Source organism: Prionailurus viverrinus, chromosome C1, assembly GCF_022837055.1.
Source record: "Prionailurus viverrinus isolate Anna chromosome C1, UM_Priviv_1.0, whole genome shotgun sequence".
Taxonomy (NCBI): Eukaryota; Metazoa; Chordata; class Mammalia; order Carnivora; family Felidae; genus Prionailurus; species Prionailurus viverrinus.
In genome coordinates this window covers 212,672,412-212,688,993 of record NC_062568.1, presented here as the reverse complement: position 1 = coordinate 212,688,993, position 16,582 = coordinate 212,672,412, and the positions used below count along the sequence as shown (strand labels likewise).

General features: G+C 62.0%; 1 protein-coding gene across 5 annotated transcripts in view; it reads left to right on the top strand.

Annotated features, from left to right (window-relative positions):
• The window catches only part of PRDM16 (PR/SET domain 16), a 315,844-nt gene that overhangs the window by 258,988 nt on the left and 40,274 nt on the right, over positions 1–16,582 (top strand). For all 5 annotated transcript variants that reach the window (XM_047869965.1, XM_047869963.1, XM_047869964.1 and 2 more), the window contains exons 4-5: positions 4,437–4,571; positions 13,275–13,377. In XM_047869965.1, coding sequence (XP_047725921.1) covers positions 4,437–4,571; positions 13,275–13,377 — 238 coding nt within the window. The remainder of the gene's footprint in view (positions 1–4,436; positions 4,572–13,274; positions 13,378–16,582) is intronic.

Genomic DNA, 16,582 nt, shown 5'->3' with positions numbered 1-16,582 from the left:
AGCTGGCAGGGGGGCCGGGGGTGGGGGGGCCTGTGAGGCCGAGTTGGGGGACGGACAGGAGGCAGCTGCCAGGAGAGGCTCTGGGATCCCCGAAGCTCAGCCCCGAATAACCCAGAGCAAGGCTTTGGAGTGGGGTCAGGCAAGGCAGCCGAATGGCAAATCTAGAGACTCGGCCCCGAGGCCCCCCAGGCCGCTGCCTACAAGGGGGCGGGGGTGGAGGGGCGCAGGGGGGAGAGGCCGGGGGGTTGGGCCCCCTCCCTCCTTCCCTCCTCAGGCAGCGCGCACAATCAGGGGTCAGCCGCTTGCCGCTCTCGCCCTCCCGCATCCACTTGTAACTGTCTCGGGCTCCAGGAGCCAAGGCGGGTGAGGGGTGGTCTTGACCTGGCCTTCTGGGCGCTGGAAGGTCTCACTGTAGGAGAGGCAAGGGCAGAGACCTGTGGCCTCCTGGGCCTGCTTTCTGGACTCCAGGACCCCGTGGGTCTTTGAGCAGGCACGGAGACCCTCCCTCCTGTCCCTGACTTGGCTCCAGAGCCCTGCGTCTGGCTTCTGTCTCCTCTTGCGGCGAACCCGGCAACGCCAGCACCTGCGGTGACCAGTACGGGGCCGCGCAAGCACAGACGGAGACCTGAGTCCGCAGGGGCTCTCGGGGTGGGCTTCCCAAAGGCCCAGCTCCTCCACTGCAGAGGCCCTGCGGGGAGGACGGAGAGAGGAAAGGAGCGGAAGCCAGAGGAGACACGTGTCTGCACCCCGTTTCTCCCTGCCTGGAGTCACAGAGGGCACGGGCCCATCCACACCCCAAACCAGAGCCAGGCCTACAGTGTCCTGCCCGCCGAGCCAGGGGCTCAGGCCCCGGTGAGGCCCAGGTGAGGCCCCACCGCCCAGCCGAGACGGCAGACGCAGGCCTGGGCCCTCCCACCACACGGGCATTGCAGGTTCGGGCCCCAGACCAGGACTCGGACCTTCTCTGGCGAGGAGGTACCTGATGCTGCTCAGAGGTAGAGCTTCAGGGAGGAGTCCCCTCTGACCCGCAGGACCCGCCAGGAGGTGACGCCCACCCTGTGACCACCCAGATGGTCAGGGGTTGGGGGGACAGGCCCTCTGGGCTGAAGGGAAGGGGCACTTCCCAAGGGGCACCAGGAAGGAGGGCTGCTGGCCCTCCAGCGTGGAGCCTGCCCCACAGGGACAGGGACGGCTTGGCGTCCCGTGCGGATAAGCAGCCAGCCGTGTCCACGCCCAGACGTGCTTGAGAGGACGGAGAGGGCTGCCTGGCACGGGGAAGGCTCAGGAGAACACGGGCCACATGCCAGCACCTGCCCGGCTGTCCTAAGGGAGAGAGAGAGGTTGGTTCCACGAGGACCCAGAAAGCTCACGGGAGGGCTGGGGCGTCCGCGCCGAAGGTGTTCCCTGCCCGCAGCAGGACCGAGGGGAGACCAGGCCACCGCGGGGGGACCGAGGGGAGACCAGGCGGCTAGCTCCAGGTGCGCACGTGGGACTCGGGCGTGGGCTCAGGTGGCGGTGTTGGACCGACAGGTGCCGGAGGGTGACGGACAGTCACTGTGGTCCAGGCGCCCTGTGCTTTCCCTCATCTGCCCCCAGGACAAGTCCTGTGAGTACCCGGAGGGTCAGACTCACTCTCTGGGGGGCAGTGTGGAGCCACCCCCGCGTGGCACGGAGGTCCCCTCGCGGCAGGCCAAGAGCCCCGAGGACTGAGCCTGCAAGGCGCAGTGCAGAGTCCCAGCCCCCAGAGAATGTGCTCTGCCTCTGGGACCCACATCCCAGGACGATCGTTCCCAGCCGGGGAGGCGGGAGGCGGGGGGACAGGAGGGTGCAGCCGTGGAGGACGGTGGCAAAAAAGGACACAGATGAGCGAGGCCCCCCGGGGAGGGTGCGTGCAGGGGGGAAGCGGGGGTCTCTGGGGGTCGGTCCTGTAGGCTCCCTCGGGGCCACCTCCTCACTGGGGCTGGTTTGTCTTTTCCCAAAACATGTTGCTGGTTTCTCAGCAACCACCTGAGTGGCGCCTCACACGCGCACACACACACGTGCATTCACACGTGTGCACACACACGCACAAGCATACACGTGCACGTGCAAATGCACTTGCACACATACAAGGCACACATAAGCACACACGTGCACTTTCGCGTGCACACACGCACACGTGCATACACACATATGCACACTCACACATGCACGTGCACATACACGCACGCATATACACACACGTACATGAGCAAACTGGGTGAAGAGGGCTTCTAAGCACTTAGGACAGTGGTTACTCGGTTAGTTGGACGGATGGATCAGTGTCCCCCTAGCCACTACTTGGGGAGACAGACCCAAGCCCGTCAAGGTGAAGCAACACCCTTGAGGCAACAGGTCAGCCCGGGGTGGGGGGAACCACGGGGGCCGCATGGGCAGTGGGGGCAGAGGCCGCAAGGGCTGTGACGGTCCCAGCAGCCTGTGCCCTCTTCGCCTTCCCCAGCCGGTGCCACGGGTGGGGTCGGACAGAGACAGTGGCTGTGGGGGGGGGGGCATCACAGGGAACCCGGGCCCCCGGAGGAGGGCGGGGTGGGGTCCATGGGTCTCGGCCGCTCGGCCCCTCTTCCTCCTGTGACAGAGGAAGGTGGCAGGACTGCCCCTTCGGTTGACGTGCCACTAACCGCAGGTTTTGCTTTGTGGGTCTTTTCTGCGGGTTTCCTGCAGTTGGGGTAGGAGGCGCAAGGGGGGCCCCTGAGAGGCGTTAGTGCCCAGAGAGGGGCCTCTCCCGCGTGGGCCTGTGCTCCCATCCCTGCCGGCCAGCCCCAAGTGGCCTCCCGATGCCGGCCTGGAGCCAGCCATACCCCTGCGCCCCCTGGCACCCCGAGGTCCGGCTTCTTTGCGCCACACCGCCCTCCAGCCCCACCCCTCCGTCTCTCACCTCCCTCCTCCCCGGGCCCCCTGGCCTCTCTTCCCTCTCTCAGAATTAGCCCCATTTGGTGAAAGCCCCCCCCCAAAAAAAGAGAGAATCACAGAACCGTGGTCCCTGGGTTCGGAGCCCCCTCCAGATCAGCCTCCAGAGACGTCAGCAAAGCTGGGCCCGAGCTTGTCTGCTCCGAGACTTGTCACTTATGGGAGGCACTGCTGGTGGCTCCAGGAGGGGCTCCAAGTACCCCCGTGTGCGGGGTGGGGGGGGGGGGCAGACGGGACAGAGGCAGGTTCCGCATCTCCCGCAGCAACGCGCCTGCCTCCCGAGATCTCCGTTTCCTCACCATCAGAGGCCCTGGCTGTGTAGAAAGTGTCTGTGGACATTTGGGGAGCACCTGAGCTGTTACAGAGCATCCAGATTGCTGGTCAGAAGAAGCTTCTGCGGGCCTCGGCGGGGAGCTGCTCTTCCCCGGGCTTTATTGTCCAGAACGGGCGCTCAGGACGCCCTGCGGGGGAGCAGAGGCCACGATGCTTGGGATCAGCCTCCTCTGTCTCTGCCGGGACGGCTGCTACCCCCTGCCCTGACTTTACTGGGTCCTTCTGACACCCTGTTCTCATCTTCCCTGCCCACTGGCCGCCCCTTCCTTCTTTGAGGCTTCAGCCCCTCCCTCCTAGGCTGTAAGACCTGGGGCTGCGCTGCCCGGGAATTTGGTCCAAGATGCCGCTGGCTTCCGCGGCTCTGGATTCAGAACCCCGCGCAAGCCCCGGACGGAGCAGGGGTGAGGATGGGAGGGATTCTGCTGCAGGGGCACCCCTCTCCCGGCGGGGGACAGCATTCGGGTCTTCTAGCAAATGACCCGCTCGGACGCACACACCCGGAGAGGCTCCAAGCCCTGCCCGCCAGGGGCTTGTGCAGAGACCCGCGGCGGGGACCGGGTCAGTGACGCCGGTCACACGCGCGTTGGCCGCTGGGCGCGCCGGGAGAGGCCGGGCATCTGCGGGCCCCGGGTGTCAAACGGAAACTTTTCACCTTTAAGAAAACTGAATGCGTTGCTTGTTCTACACACGCCTGCACACGCACACTCACGCCGAGTCCCGTGCGGTCACACACCCCGACAACACCTTTACCTTCAAGAATGTTTTCCTCCAGCCCAGCGCCCCAGCTCCCCTTAGCAGAGGGCTCTGTTCTTAGACACAGTGGCCTCCGCTTTCTCACGTGTGGGGCGGCTCTGCAGGGGGGGGGGGGGCGGGCTGTGCAGCCCCTTTACTGCCAGACCAGGGCTGCAGTCTGCTCGGTGAGAGGAAGGGCCGTCCTCCTGTCCCTCCGCCAGGCTCTCAGAGGCTCCTGGGACGGGCAGCCGGGGGGAGGCGGGGGACAAGGACGTGGCCAATGCCCAGGGGGTCTGCTGAAGTCCAGACGCCAACTGCCTTCCTACTGGGCCCAGACAGCTGGTCCCTCATTGGGCAGTTGCAGGCTGTGTAGACCAGCACACAGGATGTCTCTGACCCTCCTCGGTTCTCGCTCTCCCCGACAGATCTCGGAAGACCTGAGCACGGAGAAGCTCTGCATGGACGCTGCCCCGGCGGGGTCCGGCAGCTGGCTGAAGTACATCCGGGTGGCCTGCTCCTGCAATGACCAGAACCTCACCATGTCCCAGATCAACGAGCAGGTGGGTCTGGGGCTTGCACACCGGCCCTCGGAGGGGCTCTGGGGGCCTCGGCGCCCAGAGAGACGGTGGGGGCGGGGGGTGCCGGGGCGGAGGGGCAGCCGGGCCCTGCCGGGCCCTGTCCTGCCGCGGGGCAGGGAGCTCCGTGACACCCCGTGGTTGTTCCCTGGAGCCTTCTGTTGGCCATCCAGGTACGCGCGGCTGTCCTTGTGGCTCCGCTCGGAAGTGCTCTCTGGGGGGTCGGCACCGCCCTCCGGGGGTGCCCTGTGAGCCCCTACGGCGTCCCGGCCAGCCTGCGGAGGCCGCTGGCTCCCCCGGCCGACAACGCATCTTTCTCCTGAGCCGGGTGGCCCTGACTTCAGCCCCAGGCCCCTTGGCCTCACTCCCGCTGCCAGCCCCACTGGAGGCCAAGGACCCCGCTCGGCACGCTGGAGCCTCACTCGCCGTGCTATTTCCACGCCACCCTGGGAACGCAGGCACCGCTGGCCCTCATTGCTCATGGCGGCCGTCCGGGCTGAGCGCCGAACAGGAGAGAAGATGCCACATGCAGCCCCCACGTGTCCCCAGTGCTGGGAGGCCCTGTTCTGTGTCTTTAACTACAAGGTTGCAAATGGCCCCCGAAGAGTCCCCACCCCGGAGCCAGGCCCCTCGGCGCGTCTCCACTGCGTTCCCGGAGCAGCGCCGGGCTCCACCCGGGGTGCCCGGGTGCCCGACCCGGCCGATCGAAGCAGCGTGCGCTTGCCGAGAATATCTTGGGCTTCCACAGGAGATTTCATCTGCGAAAGGGATTCCACTGCTTCCAAAAATGTTTTCGGAGACCACATAACAAAGACTGCATTCTCCCGTCGCCCGTGCAATCCATTAAAAGTGGTTCGAGGCTCTTGACTTCAGAGAGACAGTTTTGCATTAGGAAACACAGAGAGCACGCACCAGGGAGGTCCCTGGGACCCCCGTCAGCTGCCCCCCCTCATCCGCTCAGGCTCCTTCTCGGCCCTGGGGCTCGGCCTGGATTAAGCCCTGGACACAAGCTGCCCCACCTCTGCTCCTGAGACGACTACAGCTTGTAGCCAGAACCCAGCGTTTTGAGAATAAGGTGGTTTGGGTTGTTTTGGTTTTTTTTTTTTTCTGATTGCAAAAAATATTGCAGAAATTGAAGCCAAAAAGAATAATCCTCAAAAATTAGAAGAGAACTTAAAAAAAAACAAACCTCTTTTCCTTCCTCCAAATGAAAGTGAAATCTGAGTGACGGGAGGTCAGATCTAGGCACGCCCCTCCTGTGCAGACCGCGCGTACCCTCGACCCGCGTCTGGAAGCTGATGGGCAGCGGAAGGAACACCGTGGGGCCGAGCCCAGGATGGCACTTCCGTGAGAGGCAGGGTCCAGATTCTCCGCTTAAGAAACACGTTTGCTGGACCGTTTGAGCCAAACTTTAGTAGCAAAGCAGGTACCTTTTCATGACAAGCTTCTAGAAAAGCACACAGATGTGTCATCAGACATCTTTGTTTTCTTATTAACGTTTCGGGGAAGCGTTTCTGCCGGCTCCGCATAAGGGTCCACGTGGGACTGACTGCTTTGCAGCAAAGTCTTTCCATCTCCTTCCCCCAGGGAACGGGGATGCTTCTGGCTGGGGTGAAGTGAGTGTTGAACCCCGGCTGTCTCCCTCAACCCCATTGAGGGGGGCGACCGGTCCCGACGGCTGGGAACACCGGTTTCTACAGAGCAACAGGCTTGGCCTGGGTTGGAGCTGGAATAAGAACGTCCCCGAAATATTAATAACAAAACAAAGATTTTTGAAGACAAGCTTCTCTTTGAGAAGGAAACATTACACGATATTAATGGGGTTTCTCAGATGTCCATAATCCCAAGAGTTTCTACCAGGATTTCCTGGCACTTATGGACACCCCAGCCCCCGCTGCCTGCACTCGCACACGCGCACACACGCACACACACGCACACACACACACACACACACACACACACACCGCTCTCGACAGCACGGACGTGGAGGGGACAGCGTCCAGACTGAGAATCTAAGAGGCATAAGGCAGTGTGGGTTTTGCCAGATGGTGCTCAGAAGCCCGTCACATGACCCCAGCCCCCGTTTTGAGAGGACGAAGAACCCTGGGCAGGAGGGGGTCTCGGGGGCGCGAGGAGAAAGTCCCTGAAGTCACGGCTCCCCGAAGAACCGAGCTGGCAGCTCCGAACAGGAGACCGTGTCCTTCCGAGGGAGCCACGCGTTTCTTCCACGGACTGCGGCTCCCATGGCTGTGAGCACAGCCCTGCCTCCAGCGTCTCGTTCATGCCACAAGGCCCCCTCTTGGCGCCCTGTGGCTCTGACGGCCACCTCTGTCCCCCTCTCTGCAGCTCCAGACGGGGGAGCCCAGGGCAAGAGAGGCCACAATCGGGCCGTGGATTTCCTCCTGGACTCAGCCCTATCCACTAAACAGTGGCGAGCGGCTTTCACAGACGGTCCTGGGCCAACACAGGCTCTAGGGCGGCCGGTCTGCTCCGGACAAAGTGTCCACGGCCTACGGCTGGGGGCTCCAGGTCTGTCTCTGGGTTTTTGGAAGTGGTCGGATCACAGCCGTAGACTCTGGAGGGCCCTGATTGACCTTCCCACTTAGCATAAACGGGAATCAAAGGGGAGCCCGCGGGCAGCAGAGTCCCCCCGGGTAGCATGACCCTCCCCCGGCCCCGGGCGACCTTCACTCCCCTCCCCCTGCCCCGGGCGACCTTCACTCCCCTCCCCCTGCCGCCCGCCAGCCCCTGCTTTTCCTTCTGGAAAATCTGAGACGCTCAGATCACCCCTGGGTGGTTCTTTTTCCCGCAATTATGGGCACACGAGTTGGTCTGAAACGCTGCCGGAGACAGACAGGGCCTGTCCCTGGATTTGTTTTAACGTTAAGCCCAAAATCAAGAGCTTGGAAGTAACACGCCCACCGGAGGGAGCAGAGAGGGGCGGAGGCCTGTTCATGGCGCGCTGTCTCCCCGTCCCCACCCGCCTCACCGGGGCAAGGATGCTGGGGCCCGACGTCGGTGGCCAGCGGGGCCGAGGAGGGCGTGAGCCAGTGCTGGGGTCACACGCAGATGTCGGGGAGCACGACTCGGGGGCTCCGAACGCCCCCGCGCACAGAGGAGAGCCCCCGGGGCCCACGCTGTGCGCCCCCAGGGCCGGCCGGGCGGCAGGGAAAACCCAACAGCACCAGCAGGTTTCCCGGGGCACAGCCGGCTCCGCCCGGGCACCGGGGCCGGGTCTCCCCGAAGAGGAAGCAGACAAGCTTGTTAAAGAAAGGCATTTCGTTAGCAGATCAGCCGGCCGATAACCACACAGCCCCGCGTCCAGGAGAGCCAGCGCTTGTGTTTAATGAAAACCTGGTGCTCCCGGGCCGGCCGCACGTCGGCCCGGAAGCTTCTCTTTTGCTTTCGCTTCCCTGCCCTCGATGCGGGGACCCCGCCGCGGTGGCCGGTCGGGGCGTGGAGCCGTCCGCCGGGGCTGGAACCCGCAGGATGGCGTCCAGCACGGGTCCCCCGCCGCCTCTGCTCCCCCCACCGCCCAGGATTTTCTAAATTAAACCTTGTAAATGGATTGGCCCGTTTCAATGGTAGCTCCCAAACAATTAGATACAATTTCCCCCTTTGAAACGAGAAGGGCAGGGGATTCATTGTAGCGTTTCTTGGCCAGTTTACAAAAGACTTAACATATATATCAAATTCATCGGAGTCCGAAAGCCGCGGAGTTCTGCGGTGGCCTCTTCAGAGCAAGCTGACCCTGTCTTCGGGAAGGAACAAGACCTAAATTCGACCACGCCGGCACAACACCGGCCGGAGCCCTTGTCAGAATTTGCATTCTTCTCCTTCTTGACCGAATGGGGTGCCAGATTAGGAGAGCCACGTAAGAACGGTGGGGACCACGTTCCCCGGTAATGTGCGTGTGTAGATACACACGCTCTCCAGCCCCAAACCGTACGACGAAGGAAGAGACAGACGTGCGGGACTTTTTCCCACGTTTGCGCCGCTGGGAAGGAGACGGTACAGCGGCAAGACCGGAAAGATTCTCGGACACGAGTTGCTTCAGCCCCGCGTGGGAAGACAGGAGCGTGGCAACCGCCAGGCACGCCAGGCCGTGTCCTCCCCCCGGCGGAGGAAGGAATTGTCTGCCTGTCCCTGGAGCCTGAGCCTGCCGTGGGGGCCCGACCCAGACCCGCTGTCCCCGCGGTCTCGCTCGGCTCTGAAAAGGCACAGGCAGGCCTCCGCAGCCCCCCGCGGCTCCCGGAGCCGTCCCCAATCCGGCTTGGAGCACCGCCTGGGTGGCTTTTTAAACTCCAAGTGCTCAAGCCCTCAGGCAGCCTCAGGGCTCTGGTGTCCACAGCCCTTCCCAGGCAGAGACTGCCCACAGCGTGGGGACCTCAAGGAGGAAGGACGCACAGCGGTGTTGCCAGAGTCCGCACCGGAACCGCCTTGCCTCTTCGGGGGTCCCTGAGAGGAGAATGCCCAAGGACCGGCGTCCCCTGCGGGGACAGGCCAGAAGCAGACCGGCCATTCCACTCCCCCTTGCTGCTTCTCTTTTGTGAAAAGCCCTCGCAGAGCTCCCCAGAGGCCTTCACAGATCCCTCACAAAGCCAAAATCCGGGATGCAGGGAGGTTTTCTTTTTGCGATAAGCACACTGAAAGCGATGTTGCCCGCGTTAACTCAGACACTCCTTGAAAGGTCCTCAAACTGTCAGAGGGGGAGAAGCGGTCCCGTGCACTTGACCACTTTCACCTTTCTGAGCCGTCCGTTTGCTCCGGGCCGGGCAGAGCCGTGGCCGTGGCCAAGCACCCCGTGCAACGCGGGGGCAGCTTCTCGTAATTTCAATCATAACACCCCCAGATTAAGTAGGAATGACAATCGTAGAACCTAAGTCGTCGTGTTCGAAAACAGTATCACCCTCGTGAGTTGATTTGATATTTAAAAAAAAATACTTGAGGAACTCAAGGAGCTGTCTAAAAGTGACATCCATTTTAAATATGAAATATGTCTTTGTCTTAAAGAACGTTGGGGGGAGGGAGTGACGTTTGTTTTCGCGGAAGGGTCTGAATGAGCACGGCCTGTGTGAAATCGACTGTTCTCAGGCACTTCTCTCCGCCTTGTGCTGGGAACGTGGGCTTATTTGTCCCCGAGCTCCGTCCACCTGCAAGGGGCCCGCTCCCGTGTTGGGAGAGGGACGAGGGGGAGGAGAGGACCCACACTCAGGGCCACCACCGTCCCTGCGGACAGAGCAGAGACATTCAAACAGGGACCTAACCTCGGACCTGTCTGTCTGGCTTCGGTATTTTGAAAGCCATTTGCGAGCAGACGTTTATTGGCTCCCATGAACCCAGCTGTTGCGACTTCCCCAGCTCTCAGATCCTGAAACCAGAGAGAAAACTCCAGCTGGGCCTTGCCCAGAGCACGGAGACAGGGTTTCAGCCGTGCAGGGCTGCAGCTGTTGAGGGCGCGGGTTTTCGCTGCTGTCACAGACACAAACCTTTTTCCTTTTCCCGCGGTGGACGAGGCACCACAGGGGAGGGTTTCTTTTTCCTGGAGGAACAGGCCTCTCTCCCTCCTGTGATAAACGAGTGCTCAGCCGTCCACATGGCAGACGGGGCCCTCGGTCTGAAGCCGGCCCAGCCGCCGAGGGGCACACGGTGAACGGGAGTCGCCCGCCCACTTCAGGAGTTTTTAAGGGGCTACAGAATCATGTATTACAGGCCCCTGCGGAAGGGGCCGGGCTCTGCACCGTAAATGCGCAATTTGTAACGCCCCCAGAGGCCAGGAGCCGCCCAGGCCTCAGTCCCACCGAAGCCTGCGCGCCGCCTTTGTCCTGGGAAGTCAGCAGAGCCTGAGGACCAACGATCAGGAGGCGGCTGGCTGATATAAGGCCTTTGTGCCGGTGGGAACAGGTCATAAAAACTCCAGAGCCTCCCTCACACCTCCGTGCCCTTGGCAATGGCATCGGCTGAGTTTGGAAAAGTTTGCCCCGGTCCCTGTTCACCTCCTGTCTCCCCTTCCGGGTGGAGGCAGGTTGGGGGCGCCCCTGCCCCCCCACCCTAACCAGGGCCCTGCGATTAGCACCAATAGCAATTAATTCTGTCTTCCGCTCAAAGTCCAGGCGGCCACGGCTGCGGGCCGCTGGCTGCCCTCCTGTGCTGCACTCACACCCCTGCCAGGTGCCGTCCCGAGGTTGGGGAGGGGGCGCCCGCTGTGCACAAAGCTGCTCCCTGTGGCCAAGTGCACCAGACCCTCCCTCAGCTCCTCCAAGGCTGTGCTGGCAGGAGGATCAGTCCCCGGGGAGGCAGGCGGCCTGGGACCACACGTGGGGGCTGTAGAGGGGTCCCAGGAGGTCCGGGCAGCCCTCAGAGCTGGGAGGGGTGTGGGGGCGGGGACCTAGGTGGCCTTGGAGCGCGGGCAGGGGATTCGGGGAGGTCCAGTGGCCTTGGGAGCCACCGGGGTGGGGGGTCCCAGGAGAGGCAGTGGCACTCAGAGAGGGGGGTGAGGAGGGTGGGGGGGGGGGTCTCGGGAGGCCGGGTGGCCCTCCGAGGGGGTCGGACAGGGAGGCGGAGAGGGGAGGCGGGCCGCGCCCAGCCCCTGCCAGCCGGGCTGGAGCAGGAGTTCAGTAGTCCCAGCCGGAGGCAGGATGCGGCCCCAGGAGCCGCGCTGAGCGGGACGCCAGGTCAGAGCGGGGCCTCGGGGAGGGACGCGGCCGCGGAGGGATGTGGTGGGCGGGCCCACATTGCCCTCTAACGGGGCCCGAGGAAAGCCGCCAGGACCCTCCTCTGGCCCCAGCCGGGCCCCAGCCGGGCCCCAGCCTGTGCGCACGTAGCTGGCGGCCGGGGCTACGTGCACTTGGTGAGCCTACTCGCTCACCGCCCAGATGCACGTGTGAGACCCGCCTGCCGACTCGGGGCCCCCTCCCCGGTCACTCCGGGGTCCCCTGGCTTTGTTGGAGTGTCCCATACGCTGGGCCCACTTTGAGATCCAGTGGCTCATCTGATTTGTTTTTCAAGTAACCATTTGGCCACTGCAATTTTTAGTGAAAGTGATACAAAACCGGGATCTTAATAGCAATGGCTTTGTGGCGACAGTTGCTAAAATCCCTTCCCCATTTGAAATCCGCACGTCTTGGCAGCGACGTGTGTGACGGCAGTTGCCAAATAAAATGAAGGTGCGTGGGGGGCGGGTGGGGGGCGGGGAGGAACTTTGGGCCGCGTGACACACCCGGGCCGTGTGTGTTTCTGCCGTGCGGTGCCCTGGGAATCAATCCGGGCAGGCCCCGGGGACACCGTGGGGCTCTGTGTGTCCTGGGGGGGGGGGGGGTTCCCTGCTGTTGTCAGGACTGGTGGTTTGTAAAGGAGTCCGCACGGATGTGGCCTGTGGAGGGGAAAAGGGGTCCCACAAGTGACGGGGATGGCTCAGGCTTCCAGATGTTTCCTGGGGCCCGGGGGCCAGGGGGGAGGCTCAGGGCTCGTGCAGGCCGTGTGCCCAGCTCGAACCGTGTCCCCGCCCCCCGATGCTGGAAAGCCTGGCCTGGCACCTAAGGCCCAGGTCCTCCGTGAGGGCGGGGCCGGAACAGCTCCGGGAGGGAAGGGCCTGGAGGAGCCTCAGCCCTCGAATTTCCTGGGTGCAGATGGAATCTTCTAGGTCTTTCTCTGGTCTCCCAGCCAGTCCTGCAGCCAGGCCTTCGGGCTTCTGGAAGGACCTTGGTTACTGTCGCCTGGATAGAGACCCAAATACCCAAGTGCTGGGGTGGTGGGCAGTGGCCTGGCTGTCTGACATTTCTGGAACTGAGATAGAAGCCTTCCTGGTGTCAGCCCCACTCGTGTGAGGGGTCGGTACCCCCTCCCCCAGCAGAGGACCCGTGTCGCTGCTCTCCAGGGGTGGGGAGGCTCCCCGGCACAGAAGAGCCCGGTTCTCTCCCACAGTCACCCCGGCCTTTGCAGCTGGTTCCGGGGTCCCCTCCCAAACAGCCCCTGCCCCTGTGGCCCTGCTGAGCCCTAGGGTTCCCCAGAGCAGACGGCCCTTTCTCAGGACATGCAGCGGCACCGGCCGAGGCGCTCCGAGTACCTGAGCCCACTGCTCCAGGCTTCGATCTCCGCCCCTCCCCCAGGCCCCACGCACCCCTCCCCGCGCTCAGGGTGCCCCCGTCTGGGTCCCCAGGGCTGCCGGGTGCCGGTCACCAAGCTAGCCGCAGGCATGCGTGTCCCTCCACCGTCCCCGCGGACGGTGTCCACGCTCACGGGAGACTCACGGCCTGCCGTCCTGGCCCACAGAGCCCCTGTCGGAGTTCACGGCCACTTTGAGAAAGTCCAGATTGGCCCTCGACCCCCTCCAGGCCCCCACCGGCAAAGGGCATCTCGCGTACACTTTGAGAAAAGGAGCCTGAGGCCCAAGCCAGGCCCCGCTGCCCGTGAGAAGCGCCAGCCTCCCTGGTGCCTGCCGCTGGGACCCGCCCCGCCTGGGCACGGCGTCCTCCGTCCCCTTTACCGACCTCCAACAACGGGATGGAACAAACTACACGGGGCTCTAGCCCTTGTGAGCATATTCTGCGAAGTTCCAGGAGGGAGACTCTCAGCGGCAATTAGTGGGCAGGTCGAGTGGCCCGCGGGCGTCGCCTGTGTGCACGCAGCGTGGCTCCCTCGGCAGCCGGGACGGCAACACTCACCCCTTCTCTCTGCCTTTACGCCTAGATTTATTATAAAGTCATCAAGGACATCGAGCCTGGGGAAGAGCTGCTGGTGCACGTGAAGGAAGGCGCGTACTCCCTGGGCCCGGTGCCCCCCGGTCTGGATGGTAAGCCCCCCCTCCTGAGGCCGCCCGTCACTCCTGCCACATGCCGGGGCCCGCCGCTCAGACCCCGGGCCGGCGGGACCGGCCCCCTCCTAACAAGCTCTCCACTGAAGCGTCGCACTCTCCCCACCGTGGGTTATATGAGCCACACGCCGAATTCCCGCCAGGACTTCGGGCCATAGGAGCCAATGGGTATCGTGTGGCATTATATCTTTGTCGTGGAAGTGTCCCGGGGGACTGTTTTTTTTTTTTTTTTTTTTTTTACTGTATTATCAGCAGCACGGTTTTGTGGCTTGGAAACCTCCACCCTGCAGAGCTCCGTGCCGCGGGAGACGTTTCAGGGTCACTTCAGAGAGGGCAGCACCGGCGTGTAGGTCTCTGAAAGCGGTGCCCTGTCTATCGTCGATAGCAGAGTCCGAGAGAAAAGTTAAGGGGAAACTGATGTCGTGAGGGGGGACATTTCGGGTTGGGGCGTTGCCACAGGGGCACTTGGACGGCAGCTGAGCCCCCGGAACTGTGTGTGGAGAGCCGCCCTCCTGTCCTTTGCTCCCGACTCGTCACTCGGTGCTCGTCCCCCCGGGCACGCTTCCCACCCTTCCTCCCTCGCACACACACACCTACATCTCAGAGGGCGTTAGAAAATTCAAGCCGCAAGCAGGCTGGCGTTTCCGGAACGCGGCCTTCTCCTCCTTCGTCCCCACTGCGAAGCAACATGCTGTTCACCTGGGGACTCTGGAACGGCGTTCGGGTCCCTCCGAGGAACCAGGAACCCTGCACTGGCAGCGGAGGGCCGGTGGTTAACTCCCTGAGTGCCGCCGCTGAGCTCGCGGCGTCTTCCCTCTGAGACCCCACAAGGGAGCAGAAGAGCCACCTCCCCTTCTAGCCGGGGCTGGTGATTCCGCTCAGCTCACGCCGGAGCAGGCGGGAGGCCGCCTTTTCCCCTTCCTGTCTTTCCTTCCCTCCCCTCCAAAGGCACAGAGGCTTAATGATTAACACCACTTACCGCAGGTTCCTCTAATAATGCCACGAGAGGGAGTGGCATGGGCCGGGGCCGGGAGCGCTGAGAGCAAACACGGAGATCTCTGCCTTAATTTACCCTTTCGATCCCCGAGCCTGGCCCGGCGGCTGCGTCCTTCCTCCCCGCGGCCCGTGTCCCTGAGCCGCCGCTCCCAAGTCGTCACGGAGCCGGATCCTGTCTGCGCGCGCCTCTCAAGTTTGGTTTTAATTAGGCCGTCAAGAAAAGAAAAATTAACGGCTGAGGTCTGGGTAGTGAGGGGATGGCCTCATTTTCCTTAAAATGATCGTTGAAAAGACCTATGGGTCTCAGGTAGCACACGAGAACTCGGGAAGATAAACCCACTCCCCTTCGGGGAGCACCCGGCCAGGGAATGTCGCTTGTATAATGAAACTTCTTTCTTCCAAAAGGTTTTAAAAACCTGGATTGCTTTCGCCCGCCCCCACCGGGCCCCCTGATCTTAAAATAAGCCGGGTCCACATCTCCCTAATAATTCATCAAACACTTGTGGGCTAATTGCTTTCCACACATAATGGTCTAGCATCAAATATCTGACTTTTCATACTCTCTGCTGTCACAGTCGTCCCCCAGCCCCCCAACGGCCGCCCCCTCCCCAGCTAAACTCAGAATCGCACAGAAAGAAAATGCAAAATCGTTCCTCGCTAAGATAATTATCATAAAAATCTTTTCTCCCGGCCCCAGCTAAACGCAGAGGCCCCTTATCACGGCAGGAATTTGGAGTGGGTTCTCCAGCACTTTTGAGCCTCCGGTCTGGTCCATTGCCATGCAGATACCGCATAATTGTGTCCCCCTCGGCTCTCTGAAGCCATTAGGCACCGATTTATTTTTCTGTCACATTCCTGCCCTGTGAGGTTGCGGACGGGACTTCACACAGACAGGCGGGGTGTGGATGTGACACGCACAGCACGGGCTGCCGTGGCCCGGGCCCGCTGTGGTTTGGGTAGCACACGGAGCCTCCGCCAGATTCGGAGCTGACTCACAATTTTTCGTGCTGCTGTTGCGGGCGGGGGCCTCTGGCGGGGACAGCGTTCAGGTGTCGCGGCAGACACGGGGGCCCCTGGGGGCCGGCCCACTGGGGGCCGAGGGTGCCGGTCTGGTGGATCCCGGCCTGGAAATGCTCTTTGAAAGCCGCGGCTTTGGAAAGAAACGCAGTTTCAGTCTCCCTGCAAGGGACTCAGAGCACAGGGACGCCGCGTTCAGGTTCATTCAATAGTTGCGGCGACTTTTTATTTTGTGCCTATTCTTTCAGCGCGGAGGGGAGAGATTTCCCTTGCGGGAAAAGCTTCTTGATCTTGGGAGAAAATAAGGAAAATCATTTCCATTCCAGTATGCTTTTCTTTCGAGAAAGGCTTAAAATCGTTAACTTCGCTCCCCCTTCCAAAGAAGTCGCAGGGATGCAGTGACTTGTATATAAAGCGTATGAGGAATATGATACAATGTAACGTAACATTAGATGATATGATATAAGCGTAGCGTAATACGACATAACACGACAACATGATATAATACAACGTAACACAATATAACCAGAATATAACCTATCCTTTTGGTGCTTTTTCACGTGGGGTTATTTGCGCCGGGCCCTGGGACCCACATGGCTGCGTGCATCCTTTGTGGCCTGTGCAGCGTGCCCCGGACGTGTGCACTCAACGCCCGCCTTACCTGCGTGGGAGATGCTGGGACACCTGTCCACGCCACGGCACGGGGCGTGGGGGACTGAGGCTTAGACATGTCCGGTGTCCGTCTCTGTCCTTCAACCAGGGCAAACGTGGGTCCGTGGAGGGATGAGGGGGCAGGGAAAGAGGGCGACATGTATCTCCAGTCAGTTCCGTGGCCTCTAGGAGGTCCTCAAACGCCGTCAGAGTGAGAATCAGGCAGGATTTTCATTTTAAATCCAAATTCCAGATCAACACTGAGAGAATGGGTTGGTTGATGCTATGGGCGGGTGGGGTCGGCCTTTCTTCTCGTATTTGTTGTCAAATTTCAAACTTCTGGGACTGTTCCCAGTTGGGTCCAGAAAGAATAAACTACAGACTGGCGTTTCTAACTTACTCATGGTGCCGGTGGCGGTGGGAGGGCCCCAGGAAGTCAGAACAAACCCACAGGGGCCGTTTCTGTGGGGTCCGTGCATCCGGCCCCGCTGTGAAATGGGGCTCTCGGTCCTCAGATGTA